The following is a 21,910-nucleotide window of genomic DNA, read 5'->3' on the forward strand; positions in this document are numbered from 1 at the left end:
AATACAATTCATTAAACAAAAATGTTGACAGAATAAATAGAACTTAGTTTTTTTGAAAATTATCTGTGATCATAAATAAAATACAAAGTCATAGCAATACCCAGAATAGTGTGTGAAGGTGTTCAGATCATTTCTATATATATGTAAATGTAGTCGTAATAGAAATAGAAGGTTTTTAAAGAAAAAATATTGGCTGAGGTAATAAATAGAATAACAAACTCGGTACCAGTTATTAGTAAATTTATGTCCTTTGTGAAATCATTTTCATTTGTCTCACTAAAGCTCATGACGACTAAATGTGATTTTACTCAGGAAATAAATTTGATGATAACTGGTAACTAGTTGAGTTATGTTGGAAGTAATTGTCAGATTTTACTATTTCTATTTGATAGTGTGTAAAAAATAAAATACCACACTAGTCTTGTTTTTGCTAGATATATCATTTTTACAAAACTTGTGGACTTATGGTATCTGACCTCACTTTCATTTTTGGTCAAATATTAACATGGGAAGTTCACTCGTTTCGACAAAATTATATCTAGCAAATTGATGTATAGTATTCTATATTTATCGTATAGTGAGGGCAGGGTTTTTTTTAGGGTGGGGGGGGGGGTATTTTGTGGTATAGCTTAGACTGGATACAAATAAAGATAATTGCAGGAAATAACTAATGGTATGTTTTACAGATGCATGGCATTCTCAGCCCAGACGTGGTGCTGTGTTTGATGAAACATACTCAGAAGAAAGATGATCCATTGATGGCTATCTGCAAACAAGTGGTGAGTTATATCATCATTTAAGTGTGACTAGTATCATCTTTTGAGAGGTATCTTTGTACTGTCAACCATATCTTCAAATAATCTACTATATTCTTTCAACTAAATCTTCGAATACTGTACTATATTCTTTCAACTAAATCTTCGAATACTGTCCTATATTCTTTTAACCTAATCTTGAAATAATGTACTATATTCTTTCAACTAAATCTTCGAATACTGTACCATATTCTTTCAACTAAATCTTCGAATACTGTCCTATATTCTTTTAACCTAATCTTGAAATAATGTACTATATTCTTTCAACTAAATTTTCAAACACTATTCAATATTTTAATTAAATATTTAAATCCTGGTACAGTAGTATATTTTTTCAACTATATCTTCAAATACTGTACTATATTGTTTCATCTACCTGTATATATTCAGATTCTTACTATATTCCTTCAATTAAGTTTTCAAATACAGTTACTATTTTATTTTAACTAAATCTTCAAATACTGTACTATATTCTTTTAACCTAATCTTAAAATACTGTACTATTTTCTTTCAACTAAATCTTCGAATTCTGTACTACATTCTTTCAACTATATCTTCAAATACTGTACTACATTTTTTCAACTATATCTTCAAATACTGTACTACATTCTTTCAACTATATCTTCAAATACTGTACTACATTCTTTCAACTATATCTTCAAATACTGTCCTATATTCTTTTAACCTATCTTCAAATACTGTCCTATATTCTTTTAACCTATCTTCAAATACTGTCCTATTTTTTATTCAACCTAATTGTTAAAAGCAGGTACCATAGTAATGTTTCAACTAATTCATCCAGTGCTGTAGTATAATCTTTCCACTCAAGTATTGAGTGCCATACCTAGTCGTATAAATAACCGGAGGGGTTGTGAGGGCAGTAAAAAGATGAATACGGGTTTTCTGCAGCTAGACAAAAATGGCATCTGTAAGGTAAAAATGGCACCATTTGTTTTTTCTTAAGGGAAGAGCTACCCAATAAGTATGATTCTGATGTTAATCAATTTAACTGTGACTGTTTATCATTTTTAGCAATAAAATATTTTAAGATTATATTGACTATAAAGTTTTTTTTTAATGTAGGTTGATCTTCTGATTGCATATGTGAAGTCATCCCATAACAAAGAGATGGAGCTGACAGTTTTCTCGTCGTTAGTCTGTAATCCCTGTAGTCCAACCACATTCGGCTCTCAGAGAAAAAACATACTCGGCTCATTTGTAGCCATCGTAAGTGATCACCATCGTGTGTGGATTTGAAATCTAATTTCTTACCTGAATTTGAAATCTTAATTAATGTTTTTAAAGATTTATTGCCACAATATTTATTAGTACAAAGCTAGTTCTGGTTGAGCAGAACATTTCGCAAAATTATCTATTAAATTTAAAAAATTGTATAAATGCATTAACCTTTTCTAACAAAATATTAGTTATTACATGAAATTATTGTGGTCAAATTAAAATAAACTTTGCCAGTTGTTTTCAAAATTCACAGTTGGTGAATTTGACAAGTGCTAGAGCTAGCCCAGAATACTAGGATGATGTGATTTTAAGATTGTCGTTAAGTTATTGTTGTTTATTACATTTTTCATGTTTTAAAAAGACATTTGGTTTGGCCATTGTATTTTGTATCTACTTTCTTTTTGAAGAAAAATATTAAATATTAAAATCCAATTTATATCTCTCTGGTATAATCATAAATTAAATGCAGTTGTGTTATTCGAAATGTGACAACTTAATCATGGAGAACAAAATGAATGATAAACTCCTCTTCATCTAAAATGTGTACATGATCAATCCTTGTTATATTTTTTACCAGTTTTCTGATGAAACTATTAAAGAGCTCAGTTCACTTCTCATGTTACACATCAGTGGAAAGAAGACTGGACGGTAAGTAAAATTCTTTAAGGTAACAATTTGTTATGTGCTTGTTATGCAAAGCTTGTGTTGACAAATATTAAATACTTTTATTGTTGTAATTGAAAAAAAATATTTTTTGTTGCTATATGTTGAGTGAATTTATTATTTACAGTAAAAAAAAAATATTATTTGTAATATGTGATTGAAAAAAATGCTTTAATTTTGTTTTTTATTATTTATGATGGAGAAATTTTTTTTTTTGACTGTTTGATGTGTATAATTTCTTCCTGAAACTAAATGACCTTATTTCTTTTTCTACCAGCTTGCCTTTAGATGGAGACTACTCTGTGTGGGCCTGCAGTGAACTGAACAACAATTTGCGTGTTTGCAAGGACTTTGACTTGCGGGTTTCAGTGCTACAGTTCCTCTGTCTCCACGCTTTTTTCAAAATCAAAACAGTGTCAGACATGTTAAAACATGTCAGTATTACTTTCTTACTTTAACACATTATATAAGGATGTGATTTTTCAGCTTTTATGTGATTTCAGCTTTTTGACTTGCCTTTATGAAGTAAAACGGCAAAATATAGGTATTATTTTTCATACAGCAGAAGCGACGGCGTTAACTTTTGTTGTAAAGCTTGATGTTAAAGTTTCATGTTTAGATAATTTTGTCACAAACTATAAAATCTAGGTCAGTGAAACGTGGTTTATAATTCCACTTATGAATGTTCATCACAGAGCACCAACACCTTTATGGTAGGCAAGACATTTAATTCCGCAGAGTTTATTGTAAAATGATTTGCACAAAGTAGATTGGATTTGATCTGAAATGCTGAACAATGACATTTTATTTGGAGATTTTAGGGTTGGGATTTTAGATCATTTCAGCTTTTATTTTCAAGTGAGTTTTGCATCCATGAATTTAATGTACAAAATCATGTAAAAAAATAACTGTTTGCCTGTGATTGACATTGTACAGAGTTGTAAAAACTGTGGTGTATGTTTTCAGTGTGATGTTATACCAGCGACAGACAAACATGCATCTGCATCAAGTATCCACTTTACCAAGTCTCTTGCTCAGATGGTGACCTTTCAGCCAGGTATGTATCCACTGTGATCATCAACATACTACCATTTTAATCATTGCTCTATACTGGAAGTGGGGTCGGGACGTACACCGGTGGTAAAGCGCTCACTTGATGAGTGGTTGGTTTACGATCAGTCCCTATCAGTGGCCCCATTGGGCTATTTCTCGCTCCAGCCAGTCCACCACGACTGGTGTAACAAAGGCTGTAGTATGTACTATCCTGTCTGTGGGATGGTACATATAAAAGATCCCTTGCTGCTAATCAAAAAGAGTAGCCCATGAAGTGGCAATAGTGGGTTTTCTCTCTCTGTATCTGTGTGGTCCTTAAGCATATATCTGATGCCAATAACCATAAATAAAATGTGTTGAGTGTGTCGTTAAATAAAACATTTCCTTCCTTCCTTCCTTCCATATTGGGAAGGGATGTACGTCAGTAAGAGTGCGCTCAACTGAGTTGCGACAGGATGGAGGGTTGATCAGTTTATCCCCCCGTTCCAACCTGTTCACCATAGTGCATCAAATGTTATGGTATGTGCTCTCCTGTTTATAAAAGATCGCTTGCTGCTTTTTAATATGACTGCAGTTTGGGGGTTTTTTGTCCCGAAAATAGTTGACTGACAAACGTTACCTGGCCACAGCACAACGAATCATTGTAGGCGTGGACTTTGGGGGAGGGGGTGCCGAGGGGTATGCACTCTCCTTATTTGCCCACAGACGTTTTAAAAAATAATAAAAGCCTGTTCCTACAGTTTTCCCCTTCCACCCTTCACAAACCCCTGTTGTTCACCTTATAGTGTGTATATCGGTGATATTTTTGATTTCATACAATATTTTAGCACTTCTGTCATATTTTCAATTGTTTTTCAGAAAAAGCTACAAAAGTTGAAAAGTTTGAGATATATCTGCATCTGCTTTATGAAGTTATTCAGTATGCAGATGTGAGTTTCAACTTTTATCGTTCAGCAACAGTGAAATTCAAGAAATACAAAGCATTGTAGAGTAATGTAATTGTAAATAATTATGTACAGTTGTACTACTACTGAATAAGTATATTTTGTAACATTGTAAAACATGTTTTCAAACAAGGACGTTTGTAATTTACTGAAACAAATTAAACCTTTATGATACTGCATGTGAGCTATTTCGGTGATGTTGTGCAAGTCAACACATTGTATGTTAACCATTTCATGTATGGTACTGGCCAGAAGTAATAACAGAACAACTCAAAACAGCTTTAATAATTTTTTATGAGATTTATTTGGGGAATTTTGAGTTGTAAAAGTGGTTTTTGGCAAGTATTTTCTCTTAACAACTGTTACAGTTGTCAAATGTTGTGAACATTTTGAGAAATTGACAGCTAATTATACATTTGACTGTTTTTATCAACAACAACAACAACATTGGGATATAAAATGTAGTTCGTTTCTAAACAATTGTGCTCGGCAAAACAGTAATTAGGGAATAATGGCCATAATACTGGATAATATTCTGGTGATTTTGCTTGATTTTAAAGAACATTATCCACTCTAAATATCATAAAAATTAGAAACCCGTAAAACAAATTAGACTTATTTTCACATAATATGAATATAACTTTATGTATAATTTATAAACTTAAATGAAAATATATTGGCAAAGGTTATAAACTTGTACCCTCTCAATAGTGATCTAAAGGTTAAGACAAATAATACATAATATGTTTCAATATAATTTTTAGTGATCTTATTATACTCATGTAATACTTTCGAATGTTTATTTTTGTAGAAATTGATGAAATCACCAGACGTGGTCAGCATGAAAAATCCATTTACAGAAGATGTAAGTAATAAAACTGTTTGATGAAAAGTATTATTTGCAAAATTCCAAACAAAATATGGTGTTTGAAGCAAATTCTTTTTCTGTTGTATTTTGAGAGTCTACAAGCAAATTGTAATGTTATCTTTTTTATTGTTTAATATCTTGTTTAATATGAATTATGACAATATTTTGTAAGCACCATTATTTATTAACATATCTGAATGCATTGAAGATAGAAGAGGGCAGACATAGCTCAGTGAAGCGCCTGCTTGATGCACGGTTCGTCTGGGATCGATCTCCATCGTAGGGCCCATTGGGCTATTTCTCATCACAGCCAGTGTAACACACTAACCAGAGAACATTTTGTTTTCATAATTTTCATTTGTGACATTTTCAGTAAATTGAAAATTGATTAGCAACTGTTTGTTTTAAAATTGTGTAACAATCGGTAAAACTTGCATAACAAATTGTGACACTATACTGAACAAAATGTTGTCTGTTAATATGAAAAATTAGATTTAATTTTTTTTATTATTTTGTATTAAAATAAATATAAATATTATTTTAAAGTTTTTTATATTAACAACAGATCCAGGAAGAGTGGGACAAAGTTATTGATGTTGTTAACAAGATGGAATCTTCCAGGAAGGTTGGTGAACATTGTTTTGTTTTGTTTTATATACTAGTGTTATTTATAGTCAAAATTCATCTTTATTTTGTGTTGGGGTGGAACGTAGCCCAGTGGTAAAGTGCTCGCCTTATGCACAGTCGGTGTAGGATCAATCTCAGTCGGTTGGCCCATTAGGCTATTTCTCATTCCAGCCAGTGCTTCACAACTGGTGAAACAAAAGCCATGGAATGTACTGTCCTATCTGATGGATAAAAGATCCTTTGCATGGCTGCAGCAGGTTTCCCCTCTCATTATCTGTGTGGTACTTAACCATATATTCAAACTCAAATAATCATAATTTTTAAAATGTGTTGAGTGCATAGTTAAATCAATTTGTATACAGTAACAAGGTCAGATGTAGTTGTTACAAAACAAATTTCTTTCTTTTTTTGAAAATCGAAATACATTTCTGATATTCTTCATGTTAAAACTATTGAATAATTTGGAGGTTTCTACAGTTTTTCTTGAGCAATATTTATTTACTGTCAAAATATGCAGTTTGTGTAATCGGCCAACATGTAATCCTGTATTAAAGTCTCTTCTACAGGCTGATACTTACTAACAATCGTTTGTGGTAGAACGTGTTTCCGCTGTAACCATGTGATACTGTGTTTATGTGTTAAAACTGTCTATAGATGCTCTCTGTAATGTTAGAACACATCGTAAAATTCAGTCTTATTGGTCGTGTCCACTCACGATGTCTATTGGTTGATTTGACATGACAAAACTGTCTTCTTGTCAATGAGATCTTGCATCATCAAGAGTCATTCTGAACACAGTACCATTTGTTTGGCCACCAACACATTTCTGTCAGTTGTGCTTCAAATAAAAGGTCATCTTTATGGAGTGGCATTATCCTCTGGATTATGATAGTAGTAGTAGTTCAGTGTTTAAAAATGTCCACTTGTCATATTTTAATTATTTCATACTCTTAACCTTGTTTGACACTCAATAGTCAAAATATTCATTTATTCATTGTTTTAATTGTTTTCTCCAGGGTAAAGAATCGAGCTCGGTCGGCCTGAAAGAAGCGTTTGAGCTCCTGTACATGTTTCTTGCTCTCCAGATGTTCACCGAGGCAGACAGCGTAATCCCCCTTCTCATGGTCAGTTACCTCGTGGTATTTTTCTTTGATTTAGCTAATTGGTATATTAATTATGTGTATTCAGATGCCAGCGTGTTGTTACATGTATTTCTCTTATATTAGCTAATAGATTATGTGTGTACCAGTTATCTGATGTGTTGTTACTTCTCTGTGTATTTGGCAACATATTTATTATGTGTATTATCAAATTATAACAGTTACCTTGAGCATGTATGCAAAGTAACAAGGCGAGATGTAGTTATTACCTTTTCAACAGTGCTGGCAATGATGACATCAATTTTTGCATTAGATTTTCGCATTGAGATCAGTTTTTAACAAACATCATTTATAGTTGCACCTATGGATGTTCATCTCAGTGCGTCGATACTGTTTATGGTAGGCTAGATATTTAATTCTCTGAAATTCTGTTATATGGGGTAACAGAACAGGGAGGGGCACAACTGCCATGCCCTTCCCCATTTCCCCTGTTTCTCTAACTCAATTTTTGTACAAAATATATGTTTTAAATAATTATAGCATTTTTTAATAACAGATGTCTTAAGTAATATAGATCTTTTAGAAAATGTATGTGCAAAATTGTCTGACAAATTTCAACTGTTGTTTGTAGGATGTTCATGTGTGTTACAAGAAGGCTTCCCAGAAGAGAAGACAATCCATGCACAAAGCATCTGACGGTCAGTTCACATCAGTCTCTTTTGTTCGTGGTCTTGTCAGTTTTCATACCCTCCTTCATCTCAGTGTCTTCTGGTTCTAGTATAGATACAAAGTTTGTTTTATTCTCAGAAATTTTAATAATAATTATAGTAATAAAATTTATCATTTAAATTAACTGATTAATAATACAGAGGATTCCGCGTAATTGCATAGACTTTGTGCAGAGTATTATTTAATTACCTGCTATAGTTGTTTATCGAAAGGCTGTGACTGATTTCCACAGTTAATATTGCACACTACGGCAATCTCGTAAAATAAGCCCAATCAGGTATGTATACACTGTTTACTCCAGTTTGTTCCGTTTAATACTAAACTGGTATTTGTTGCACTGGAACGAAGTGGTGTAAACTGTGTAAAGTTGACCGGTCTATTTCGTGAGGTTACCCTCTACTTAAGCATTACACTTTTATTTTTATTGGGTGAGGGTCTTTTCTTTTCGTTAAATGAAAGAATCTGTTACCAATATGGCTGTTGTTAATTTTTCCTTCGTGCATTTGTTACGATAATCGATGGGTAAATTCCCACCAGTAATTCTCAAACAGAGAAGACCAAACTAAACCATAAATATACTTTCCCATCTTGATAATATAAACATCAGTCGTGAAAACAGAAAGACAACTGTTTTATGAGTATGGTGTACAATGTTTTCTTTGATGACGATGAACTGGATTTCTCGTAAGATGGGCCCAGACAGTGGGATATCGTTTACTCGAGCATGTTCAAACCAATCTGTTAGGGCGCCCTTGACGTCAGCTGCCGTTCCAGACTTTTGTCATTTTCTCGCTAGATTGGCATTCGACTGTAACTGCAATGATCTGATGTTCTCTCATTTGGTGGAAATTCTTCAGATTTGGGACTGAGAACAACCTAATTTCTTCGCAGCATCAGTCTGGGAGATTTTTTTATCCAAAAGTTTAACTGCTTCATATTTGTCTGCTAGTGAAAGGTCACATCCCTTGCATTTCGTTGCCATTTTTCCGATTGAATAATTGTGCATTCCATGTGGCCATACAACCTAAAGAGGCCTTTATGTAAATAAGCTGTTTTACTCAATTAATGAGTTGATTGCTCATTAATACCCATTGTCATTTTCAAAGAAACAATTATTGTTCTTTTGTTACTTTATTTTATTTAAAGTATACTTGTGATGCAAAATTGCCAGTCCAGCTCTTTGATCGTCGACAACTCACAGTCGCTAAATAAAACCTCTTCTCATGTGAACTTTTAATGATTTTAGCAACCAGCAGGAAACATTAATCGATCTCAATTTCCAAGCTACTCACAACAAAATTGCAAGTTGAACTCTTTTATTTGCTGATATTCCTTTATTATGTATCTATTAGCTAAAGTAAACAACAGTAAAAACAATTAACCTAAACCAGAAATGTGGGTGTTTTTTGTATGTTTTTTTGTTTTTGTATTTTTCGTGCTTATGTCCAATTAAGATTCAAGTACACTGTCCTGGGCACACACCTCAGCTATCTAGGCTGTCTGCCCATAACAGTGGGTTAGTCGTTAGTTGGTTAGTGGTTAATGAGAGAGAAGAGGGTGTAGTGGCCTTACACCTACCCACTGAGCCTTTAAGAACTCGCTCTGGGTGGAGCCAGTACTGGGATGCAAACCCTGTACTTACTAGCCTTTAGTCAGATGGCTCAACCACTGCGCCACCAAGGCCGGTTCCAAAAGTTTGTTCATGGCTAAACAATTAACCAACATATACCAAGTTTTATCAATTACTACAGTCTGTAATACAGGCTTACAATATACAACAAATATGGATGACTAAGCACGTTTATGTATATATATTTACAGATCTTCACTGTGTGGATGTCATAATCGAAGTAGTCAGCTTTTATGAAGACTTGTAAAATTTATAGATTGATTGAAAACATATTTTATTGCATTAACAACAAAAGGATTGGGCACAAGTTTGCCAAATTACTAGGCCACTACAAAATTTCTTAGATCCTTGCTATATAGATGTGACATTTGAGGTTCTCGTCATGGGTAACTTCAGTCAACTGCTTGTTTGCTAAACTGGTTTGCATTGTAAACATTAGCAAAAAATGCCTGGCTGCATTTTGGGCTGTTTAATAGAGACTTGTTATATTTACAGACCCTCACTGGATGGAGGTTATAACTGAGGTTCTTGTCAGTTTGACAGATACTTACTATATTTACAGACCCTCACTGGATGGAGGTTATAACCGAAGTTCTTGTCAGTTTGATAGAGACTTATTATATTTACAGACCCTCACTGGATGGAGGTTATAACCGAAGTTCTTGTCAGTTTGATAGAGACTTATTATATTTACAGACCCTCACTGGATGGAGGTTATAACCGAGGTTCTTGTCAGTTTGATAGAGACTTATTATATTTACAGACCCTCACTGGATGGAGGTTATAACCGAGGTTCTTGTCAGTTTGACAGAGACCTTAACTGGATGGAGGTTATAACTGAGGTTCTTGTCAGTTTGATAGATACTTATTATATTTACAGACCCTCACTGGATGGAGGTTATAACCGAGGTTCTTGTCAGTTTGACAGAGACTTGTTATATTTACAGACCCTCACTGGATGGAGGTTATAACCGAGGTTCTTGTCAGTTTGATAGAGACTTATTATATTTACAGACCCTCACTGGATGGAGGTTATAACCGAGGTTCTTGTCAGTTTGACAGAGACCCTCACTGGATGGAGGTTATAACTGAGGTTCTTGTCAGTTTGATAGATACTTATTATATTTACAGACCCTCACTGGATGGAGGTTATAACCGAGGTTCTTCTCAGTTTGATAGATACTTACTATATTTACAGACCCTCACTGGATGGAGGTTATAACTGAGGTTCTTGTCAGTTTGATAGATACTTACTATATTTACAGATCCTCACTGGATGGAGGTTATAACCGAGGTTCTTGTCAGTTTGATAGATACTTATTATATTTACAGACCCTCACTGGATGGAGGTTATAACCGAGGTTCTTGTCAGTTTGATAGAGACTTATTATATTTACAGACCCTCACTGGATGGAGGTTATAACCAAGGTTCTTGTCAGTTTGATACATACTTATTATATTTACAGACCCTCACTGGATGGAGGTTATAACTGAGGTTCTTGTCAGTTTGACAGAGACCCTCACTGGATGGAGGTTATAACCGAGGTTCTTGTCAGTTTGACAGAGACCCTCACTGGATGGAGGTTATAACCGAGGTTCTTGTCAGTTTGATAGATACTTACTATATTTACAGACCCTCACTGGATGGAGGTTATAACTGAGGTTCTTGTCAGTTTGATAGATATTAATTATAGTTACAGACCCTCACTGGATGGAGGTTATAACCGAGGTTCTTGTCAGTTTGATAGATATTAATTATATTTACAGACCCTCACTGGATGGAGGTTATAACCGAGGTTCTTGTCAGTTTGATAGATACTTATTATATTTACAGACCCTCACTGGATGGAGGTTATAACCGAGGTTCTTGTCAGTTTGACAGAGACCCTCACTGGATGGAGGTTATAACCGAGGTTCTTGTCAGTTTGACAGAGACCCTCACTGGATGGAGGTTATAATTGAGGTTCTTGTCAGTTTGATAGATATTAATTATATTTACAGACCCTCACTGGATGGAGGTTATAATTGAGGTTCTTGTCAGTTTGATAGATATTAATTATATTTACAGACCCTCACTGGATGGAGGTTATAACCGAGGTTCTTGTCAGTTTGATAGATACTTATTATATTTACAGACCCTCACTGGATGGAAGTTATAACAGAGGTTCTTGTCAGTTTGACAGAGACCCTCACTGGATGGAGGTTATAATTGAGGTTCTTGTCAGTTAGATAGATATTAATTATATTTACAGACCCTCACTGGATGGAGGTTATAACCGAGGTTCTTGTTAGTCTGTTGTCTCAGAACTCGAACCTCACTCGTGTTGTCACTCGCACGGTGTTCAAGACACTCGCTGATCACACCACTCGTGACTCACTCGCTGTCATCATCAAAGCCATCCAGCCAAAGAAAGTGAGAGATGCGGAGGACGAAGAAGACGTATTGTCTTTTGAAGAGGAAGAGGAGGAAGGTTTGTTTGTCATTTTAAAAAGAAATCATTTTTAAAATCAACCGTGGACTATTTTTTAATAAATATTTTTTAAACTATTAATCTTGACTCAAGACCAACTCTAAAGGAATTTTTTAATATTTTTTGAATAAATAATTAGAATATAAGAATGTCTGTGAAGCTACATTGTTCCAAAAGTTTAGCACGGTTATCTAACTTTGAACAAAATGAATGTATAAATTCAAAGTAGTTACTGTATATGAGAATTGTTCGTGATTTTTGGGGAGTTTATCAATGTGTAACAGTCACAAAAAATGTGTCTGTTATAAGTTGATAAATTCAAAAACAAAAAACCATCAATTATAATTACAAATAACAACTTATTTTATTAAAAATACCAACAAAAAAAAGAAGTTTCTAACATACTTTCCATGACCAGTTTTATGTAATGACGTCATTTTGTGAGGTTTACTGAATGGAAACATTCAATTTTTATTGACGTCGTCCAATCAAATAACAGTGGGACGTTTGTAATTATACGGTTATTTACAAAGTTGTTTATCAAATATAATTTTCAGTTACATTGTGTATCAGTGTGGCAGGTAATTTGCTGTTGTTTTTTCAATCCTTAGTCTATTTTAAGAGTAACTACTAGTAGATAGATTTTAAAATATTCTGTTCACATTGAAAATGCAGATAACATGATGATGAGATTTTTAAAATGTGTGTACAGATTACAAACAGCCGGCAATATGCTGACAAGATTTTAAGATATCAGTAGGCTAATATTGAGAACATCTGATATATGATGATGGTTTTGTTGCAGTAGATGGTGATAAAATGGATACAGACTCTGTTAGTGACAATGTTGAGGAGGAGGAGGAGGAGGAGGAGGATGACAGTGATGATGAGAATGAGGATGCTAGTGACGTTGATGAAGTGGACAACAGTTTCCGACAGACAGTACAAGCTGCACTTGGAGATGCTGGTGAAGTTGATGACGATGATGATGATGAAGTATGAAATGTGAATTTAGAATAATTTTGCTACCTTCCTTTAAACGAGGACCAGGCCTGGTGCTTATAAACCTGTAAGTCTAGACTCGAGACTTTTAATAAGAGTCTGAGACTCTTAATAAGAGTCTGAGACAGTAATGTCATGACAACGCCATACAAATTGTATGTGTGTGACGTCACTGGAGATTGAGTTTTATAAGCATGGGCTCTGGCATACTTCGCATTATGGGGTGGGTGGGCGGGGATGTGGAGGATGAGTGTAGCTCAGTGGTAGAGCACTCACCTGAGGTGTGATGAGCTACAGGATCGATCACCCCCAGCGATTCCAGTGGCTCTCTCTTAACTGAGACCGGGACGTAGCCCGGTGGTTAAACGCTCGCTTGATGTGCCGTCAGTCTAGGATCGATCCCCGTCAGTGGGCCTATTGGGCTATATCTCGATCTAGCCAGTGCACCACAATTGGTATATCAAAGGCCGTGGTATGTGCTATCCTGTCTGTGGGATGGTGCATATAAAAGATCCCTTGCTACTAATGGAAAAATGTAGCGGGTTTCATCTCTATGACTGTGTCAAAATGACCATATGTTTGACATCCAATAGCCGATGATTAATAAATCAATGTGCTCTAGTGGTGTTGTTAAACAAAACAGACTTCTTCTTCTCTCTTAACTGGACAAGAACAATATTTAATTTGTGCTGATTTCATTTTTATAAAACATCAGTCAGTGATAGAAATAAGCAAAAACATTTACTAGTCCACTGGACAAATTCATCTAGAAATTTATTTATGCGCCAACATTTGGCTGTTTCTCGTTCTAGCCAGTGCACAATGACTGGTATATCAAAGGCTGTGGTATGTCTGTGGGATGGTGCATATAAAAGATCACTTGCTACTAATGGAAAATGTAGTGGATTTCCTTTATAACACTATCTGTCAAAATTACCACGTTGACATTCAATAAATCGGTGTGCTCTAGTGGTGTTGTTAAGCAAAAAAAAAAAACTTTAACTTTAAACTTATTGTTCTGAAACATCAGTGACTTCATGATTTCACAATTATTGATTAAATTACATGTGTCTGTAAGTGACATTTCTACTCGCTGGACTACATTCATTCACAATACTTATTTGTTAGTGGTTTTCCTTTTTTTAAATTTTGTTTTGGTAATTTCTTTTGTTCAGGATCTTCCTGATTTTACTGATGAACAGATGTTTAAGCTGGATGACAAATTGGCGGAAGCTTTTCGAAGTCTTAAAAAAGGCCGATCAAAGGAAGAAAAGGAGAAAAAAGCACAAATAGTTACATTTAAAACAAGGTATGTTGTCAGGTTAATATTATTTATAATAAAGCACACTATCAGTTGGTTACATTTCAAACAAGGTATGTTGTCAGGTTAATAGTATTTATGATAATTACAGTTGGTTGTATTTTAAAGACTTGAGTCTTGTCAGGTTGCCAGTATTTGATGTGAAGTTCAAATAGATACACTTAAAATAATGTAATAGTATTATAATAAAACATGCTTACATTTAAATTGAGGCATATTGTCAGGTTAGTAGTATTTATGATAAACACAGTTGGTTACATTTCAAACAAGGCATGTTGTCAGGTTAATATTATTTATAATAAAGCACACTATCAGTTGGTTACATTTCAAACAAGGCATGTTGTCAGGTTAATATTATTTATAATAAAGCACACTATCTGTTGGTTACAGTTAAAATGGGGCTGGACATAATCCATTGGTAAAGTGCTCAGCTAATTTACAGTCGGTCTAGAATCGATCCCCGTTAGTGAACCCATTGGGTTATTTCTCGTTCCAGCCAGTGCACCACGACTGGTATATTAACGGCTGTTGCACATGCTATCCTGTCATAACATTCCTTGCTACTAATGGAAAAATGTAGCAGATTTCCTCTAAAAGACTATGTCGGAATTACCAAATGTTTGACCTCCAATAGCCGATGATTAACAAATCTATGCACTCTAGTGGTGTCGTGAAACTTTAATGTTAACATTTAATATGAGGTATATTGTCAGGTTAATAGTATTTATGATAAAACACATTTTTTACATTTGTTTGGTGTTAGATTAATATTTTTTATGAACTGGTGCAGTATTTTGTTTGTTTCAATGTTCAGAAACAAATGTATCTTTGTTTCCTTACAGAGTGTTGGACCTGGTGGGCATTTTGGCCAGCAATCCCCCATCTATTGGCATTAGCATAGTAAGTTGAACTTTGATAGAAAATGAGAAACATGTGCTGAGATGATTTTAAATAGTTACTGGTTACACAGCTCTTGTAAGTAAAATGTTTTCTTCGCTTGGCTTTTTGCATTGCACTGTAAGATCGCAGAGTAGCAAGAGTTGAGTCACTTTGGACCCTGAGGCTATTTGTATCCATTGCAATTATGTTAAAATCTGAAGACATTAGAGACTTGACTGTAGACTTTGAAGGTTTGATAAGCACAGTAAGCCAGAGTAACACACGGGTGGGATGTAGCCCTGTGGTAAAGCTCTCGCTTAATGCACAGTCGGTCTGAGATTTATCCCGGTCGGTGGGCCTATTGGATTATTTCTCGTTCCAGAAACAAAGGCCGTGTTATGTACTATCTTGTCTGTGGGATGGTGCATATAAAAATCCCTTGCTGCTAATCGAAAAGAGTAGCTCATGAAGTGGTAAGAGCGGGTTTCCTCTCTACATATATCTGTGTGGTCCTTAACCATATGTCTGAAGCCATATAACCGTAAATAAAATGTGTTGAGTGCATTGTTAAATAAAACATTTCCTTCCTTCCAGAGTAACACATTAAATATTAATAGTCATTGATTAAGTGATATATTGTATGTTACAAAGCTAACAGCCATTGATTAAACTGAGCCGTGGAGTTTAAATCTCTTTCATCTCTAATACTAGACTAATGCTAGATTCAGACTACCAACTGCCAGGACAAAGTTGGCCAACTTTCTGCTCTCACAACCTCTATGACTGTACAGTTGCTAGACTGAGTGCTCTTGCAACTCGATTCTCGTCATATAACTCATTAGTTGTTAATCTAAGCACACAGTTGTAAGTCGGGAGTTGGGGAAATTAGAACGCAACGGTCATGTTGGCCAACTTCATAGTCACATTTGACAGTCTGAGTCTAGCACGAGTGTCACAGTTACTGTGTGTTAGACACCATTCGTTGAACAGTGTGCTGGGGTGCCAATAAACAAACATTCCTTTCCTTGCAGGATCTGCTGCAGGCTGTTCTCCAAGTGATGGAGTCGGGGGACCGGCTACAAGAAGAACAAGTCTTGTACAACAAAGCCAGGCAGTGCCTATCTGATCTGTGTCACCAGAAAAAGGTTCTTACTAATTATATAATTAAATTTCCTTTATAATCATTACACTTTAAAAGCATCTCATTGGTCCAGCTTTAGCAATCCTAGTTTGGTTATCTTTCGATGAACGTAAAATGTTGTTGTGGAACATCCTATGTCATAACATTATTTTATATTACATCTCTGCTGTATATTTCCAGATGACGGCCGATGGTGGAGTTGACAAACATAATTTGTTTTCAGTTTTCCTCAATCTCATCCAGTATTCAAGGAAAGGTTCGTTACAATTACTTTGTTAGTCTGCATATTTCACAATTTAGTGTTTGTAGTTCTAAATACTCATCTAGTATTCAAGGAAAGGTTTGTTAAAATTGCCTTCACTTGTTAGCCAGCATATTTTACAATTTAGTGTTTGTAGTTTACTAATTCAAAATTTACTAAAAGTTTAGCATGAAAATCTGGTATAGAGGATTGTGACAGATTTTTTTATTCGCCACTAGTCTTCTTTGAACTGCTAATATTAAAGGGACAGACCCTAGTTTTTAAACACTACAGCATATTTTTCACTATTAGAGCCGTTTATGATCACAGAAATCAAACATTACTTATATTTTATTCTTTAGATTATCCATTTCCTTACAACCGAAGTGTTTTTCATATTTTTAAAAACGTACATGCATTTGAGAAGTAGCGGTTATTGATTTTAGTTTGTCTATTTTTAAGGATATTTCCCTGTTTCAACGTCACAGACTCTTCTTTTACTCAATTGTAACTTTATTCGAATGAGTTACAGGTTTGTAAATTAAATAAACTTAGTGTTAATTTTTTACAGTTAAAACTGGTGTCTGCATCTTTAACCACTGATGTTTGGAACAGTGACAGAAAACTGTGTCATTTAAAAGTAATTGTGTTAAAATAACCATGTGTCAGACACCAAATAACCATTATAGTGTAAAAATATGCTGAGGTGTCGTTAAAGTAACATTCCTTTCCTTTCCTTAGACATGGGCTTCTATATGTGGTTTTCTTCATTTGCCTTTCATTAATGACTATTTTAAATGAATCTGCAAAACACTGACCATTTTGTTGTATTGTTTTTACATGAATCGGCAAAACACTGACCGTTTTGTTGTATTGTTTTTACATGAATTGGCGAAACACTGACCATTTTGTTGTATTGTTTTCCAGTGACCAGCATGACGATGGTGACACACATTTCCAATGCCTGTCTGTTTGTGGTGAGAACATTTTGAACGTCACAGTTTTGTATCATCTTGCACTTGTTAATGTTTTTTCACTTGAGATCACTGACATGTTGAGGGGTTTTTAACTTTATTAATGGGGGTTTTACTCGCACTCTTGATTCTTTGTTTTCAGTTTGTTGGGAGTACACTGTGTATATTGTGGCAGATCTAAGGGTGGGGGCAGCAGGGACCCGGTCCACGCTAAATTTTGTGACAGTTATATTTTATTTTTATTTTTTCATTTTTGGTGTTGGAGACTCCGAGGAATGCCTTCGGGAACATGTCATTGGGCCCCCCTAAATTGATGTTTAAGTACTCTTCAGTTATGAGCAAAAACCAATGTGAGATCTAACTTTATCAGTGTTAGGTGGTATTATTAGACAGATAAATTGTATTTTTCATAATTTATTACTAAATTGTAACAAACAGGAATGTGATTTTATTGCAGATAAGTCTCCTGCTAAATCCTCTGAGAGGAGAAAGTACAGATCCGTCTCCTGCTAAAACTAGGTCAAACAAGTCACACAAGTCACAACCTAACAAACAGGTAATGTGTATTCATTTTGTATTCATTCAAACAAATAACTTGTTAAAAGAGTGAGAGAAAGTGAACTTTTACTACAGGTCAGTACATTTTGTGTTAGTAGAATAATGTGATAATTATTTAAACTGGCATGTTCAGGAGTTTCGATCCCATCTGTTCATACACCGTCATAAAACGGTAAGCACAAAAAACAGTCTAGCTAGGGATCATGAACAGTGGATTCTGTAGTCCAATTTCAGGCGTTTCTCCAGGATGTTTTTTAAGGCGCTTACATTTTTAGCATTAGTTTAATTAATACAAATTCAAGTCAAAATCATTTCACACACATTGTCACTGAATAAGATTCTGTGATCGTGTTGGTTTATACAGAAATTCAGATTAGATCAATGCTGGCTATTGTTTTGGGGGGACTATTTAGCTTTTGGCATCTCTTGCTATTTTAAAATTATGTAAGCTTTAGGCCTATAATTTTTACTGAAGGTGGCAAATATCCCTATAGTTATGGGTGTGGAATATCAAAGTTACCATCTGGATACATTTTAAATAATTCTCTATTCAGTAGGGTTATCAATTTTTGTGGCCATCCAATTTAATATTAATTTACTGTTATTGATTTCAGACAGATCACCAGGCTGCTGTTGTTGATGTGGTGCAGTCGTCTCTTTCTGACTTACTCTACAAAAAGTAAGAATTTATCTTAGATTTCCTTTTTATACCAGTGCAATGACGTTAAAATCCCATGATGTTATTAAAAGCTAATATTACACACAATTATAATTATTAAATGGCAACTTTTGTTAATATTACAAATAGCAACTTTTGTTAATATTACAAAATTTTATAAAGATATTTTATTTGTGTGAGTCTTGTGAAAGTTTATGCAAGGTCGGAATGTAGCAAAGTGATAGAGTGCACACCTGGGATATGCCCTGTGCTTACAAATGTTTAAAGTTACAGTTTGTTTTGTTTAACGACATCACTAGAGTACATTGAATTATTAATCATCGGCTATTGGATGTCAAACATTTGGTAATTTTGACATATAGTCTCAGAGAGGAAACCTACTACATTTTTCCATTAGTAGCAAGGGATCTTTTATATGCACCATCCCATAGAGAGGATAGCACATACCACGACCTTTGATATACCAGTCGTGGTGCACTGGAATGGGCACATCATTGGGGATCGATCCCAAACCGACTGCACATCGAGCAAGCATTTTACCACTGGACTACATCCCACCCCTTCTGTCCATTAAAATGCATTAAAACAAACAACAACAAACATTTTTATGAAATGTCGTCATTAACATAAGTTACATTGTGCTGGGATATCATGAAATAACAAGACATTTAAGCATTTATTTTAAGAAAATGTAACTTTATTTAATACTTTAGCATAAGATCATTTTATTACTTGTAATTAATTCCAACCTTATTGTAATACTGTAACCTCATTACCAATGATTCAGGGTTGAAAATTAACATGAAAATCAAGGTCGCCAGCAGGGTCAGTTGAAGAAATATCTTACTGGCCCTTCTCAAATTAATCTAGCCCTCCAATTGGAAGTGCACAGCCAAAATCAAAACTAGAATTTTCTTTGTTGAAAAATAACCATGTATATATAGTCCGTTTGCGTTAAAGGAACATTCCTGAGTTTGCTCCATTATAAGATATTTCCAACTCATAAAATATTGCTACAATTAAAATTACATATTAAATATATTTTCTTCTTTAGAATATCAGTGTCTGTATATTCAATGTGTTTCTAGTCGTCTTAATATTTGTAAGAAGCCCAAATTGGATTTTGTCTTCAAATAATTTCGTACATACAAAAAAACAATATTTTAGGAAATAAAATTAAATTTAACCTAGTACAAATATTAGAACGATCATAAACACGTTTAATATACAGCCACTAATATTTTATGCAGAAAAAAAAAAATATTTGATATGTAATTACAATCGTTACAAAGTCTCTGTCAGTCGATAACATCTTAAAAATTGCAGCAAACTCAGGATTGTCCCTTTAAAAGGAAAACGATGAATTGTATCGTCATAACGAATAAAGTTAAAATTCATATTAAAAAAACCCCATGGTATTAAGTTTTAAACCCATACCAACTCAAATAATATTTAAAGAAAAAAATAATCCAATATAAATAAAAAAGTTAATTACAAGTTACCATTAAATGATACAGATTAAATATAATTTTTAATACAAGGGTAAAGAAAAATGTTAGAACAGCCAAGGTATGCAGCTTCACTTGCATTGTCTCTGAAGTAATCGATAATGCAGTATAAAGAGAGTAAAGGTAGAACTACGCATGTTTTAGTAAATTAGGCTGGGGTGGCAGTCATCTTTATGAGGATGCAAGAGGGATGGACTCTCCAGTAAAGTGGCTGTCTTCCTATATACAAGGCACTGGATAAGGATAGATGGAATCATCCACTATTTTGCCAAATTTATACCCATTTGACTCTGCATTGTGCAGAGATATGGCCCTGATCTTGTATTACGGTTTTGTCATTCAGATTACCATGGGTGTTCCATCAATTGCCTAGAAACCTGTATCGGAAAATATTTACCCTATGCGGGTTTAAAAATATTTTTTTATTTACACTGAACTTCTAAAAAAGGTTATTTCAGATGGTATCGGTTTACAATTTAATAAATTAATATGTTTTTATATGAATTTTATCTTTACATGCCAATTAACTGAATTTTGGAATAATCCCTGTAGTAATGGAAAATTTCATTGTTAGTGTCAGTTAAAACTACAAGATAAATTTTTATTTTGTTCCAGAATAAAATGCTAGTAAGCTAACTAAATAGTATTAATTTGTACCATAACATTGAATAATGTCAAAAAGTAGGTCTACTAGATAATTATGGCGTATCCATTCCATTCCAATAAGCCGACAACTTTAAAAAACACATTAAGTGTCTTCAATACATTTTGAGCTATATTTGTTGACAGCCCCAGACCAAAATCGCAGAAGCTGAGGCTTATTCTGGTCAGTCTGGTGCTGTCAAAATGTAGAACATGCTCTATAATATTGTCTGCTACCAGATCTATAGTTTGCGCCAGCACAGCTGTGGTGTGTTTTGTCACATTCGATTCAGTTTCAGTGCATTTCCTTTTTAACTGGTACCATACTCGCCAGACTCTAAAATCTATGGTCGCCCAACGGACTACCTTTGTAAAATTCTTAGTTGCCCTTAGCCAATAAAGGTTGCCCCGGGCGACCACTTATTTTCAACCCTGATGATTATAGTATAGGTGATAGAGTGTCAAGCAGAATAAAACCGTCGAGCTATATTTATTTTGCTCATTTGTTATGTGTTCATGTCTGGATGTGTAATTATCTCAGTTGATTGGTTTTTACCATTTTGTATTTTAGAGATCACAGATTACATGTGCAGTTTTTTGACAACATGCTGAAAAAAAAAGTGAGTACATGTTTTTATTAAAGTTACACATGTACATGACATTGTGTTTTGACAAAACAAATTAAAAATAAATGTTTTCATTGTAGTTTGTCAATAATTCATGTATCAAGGAAAACAAACCTGCTTTATACTTATAAAAAAGAAGAAGAAAATTATTATTTTTACAGGCAATTGAACTTTCAGTTCACCATTTGAATTTCAGGAAT

The 21,910-nt window shown here is 34.2% G+C and overlaps 1 protein-coding gene across 1 annotated transcript in view; it reads left to right on the top strand.

The window, feature by feature from the left end:
- Nucleotides 1-21,910, top strand: part of LOC121368526 (myb-binding protein 1A-like protein) — a 47,143-nt gene that overhangs the window by 11,980 nt on the left and 13,253 nt on the right. The window contains exons 11-30 of the mRNA XM_041493263.1: nucleotides 687-779; nucleotides 1,899-2,042; nucleotides 2,632-2,702; nucleotides 2,995-3,151; nucleotides 3,684-3,774; nucleotides 4,629-4,699; nucleotides 5,526-5,579; nucleotides 6,148-6,207; nucleotides 7,226-7,333; nucleotides 7,941-8,007; nucleotides 11,921-12,139; nucleotides 12,945-13,135; nucleotides 14,317-14,450; nucleotides 15,305-15,362; nucleotides 16,373-16,486; nucleotides 16,663-16,738; nucleotides 17,651-17,700; nucleotides 18,155-18,253; nucleotides 18,870-18,934; nucleotides 21,656-21,704. Coding sequence (XP_041349197.1) covers nucleotides 687-779; nucleotides 1,899-2,042; nucleotides 2,632-2,702; nucleotides 2,995-3,151; nucleotides 3,684-3,774; nucleotides 4,629-4,699; nucleotides 5,526-5,579; nucleotides 6,148-6,207; nucleotides 7,226-7,333; nucleotides 7,941-8,007; nucleotides 11,921-12,139; nucleotides 12,945-13,135; nucleotides 14,317-14,450; nucleotides 15,305-15,362; nucleotides 16,373-16,486; nucleotides 16,663-16,738; nucleotides 17,651-17,700; nucleotides 18,155-18,253; nucleotides 18,870-18,934; nucleotides 21,656-21,704 — 1,971 coding nt within the window. The remainder of the gene's footprint in view (nucleotides 1-686; nucleotides 780-1,898; nucleotides 2,043-2,631; nucleotides 2,703-2,994; nucleotides 3,152-3,683; nucleotides 3,775-4,628; nucleotides 4,700-5,525; nucleotides 5,580-6,147; nucleotides 6,208-7,225; nucleotides 7,334-7,940; nucleotides 8,008-11,920; nucleotides 12,140-12,944; nucleotides 13,136-14,316; nucleotides 14,451-15,304; nucleotides 15,363-16,372; nucleotides 16,487-16,662; nucleotides 16,739-17,650; nucleotides 17,701-18,154; nucleotides 18,254-18,869; nucleotides 18,935-21,655; nucleotides 21,705-21,910) is intronic.

This window comes from Gigantopelta aegis, chromosome 3 (assembly GCF_016097555.1).
Source record: "Gigantopelta aegis isolate Gae_Host chromosome 3, Gae_host_genome, whole genome shotgun sequence".
Lineage (NCBI taxonomy): Eukaryota > Metazoa > Mollusca > Gastropoda > Neomphalida > Peltospiridae > Gigantopelta > Gigantopelta aegis.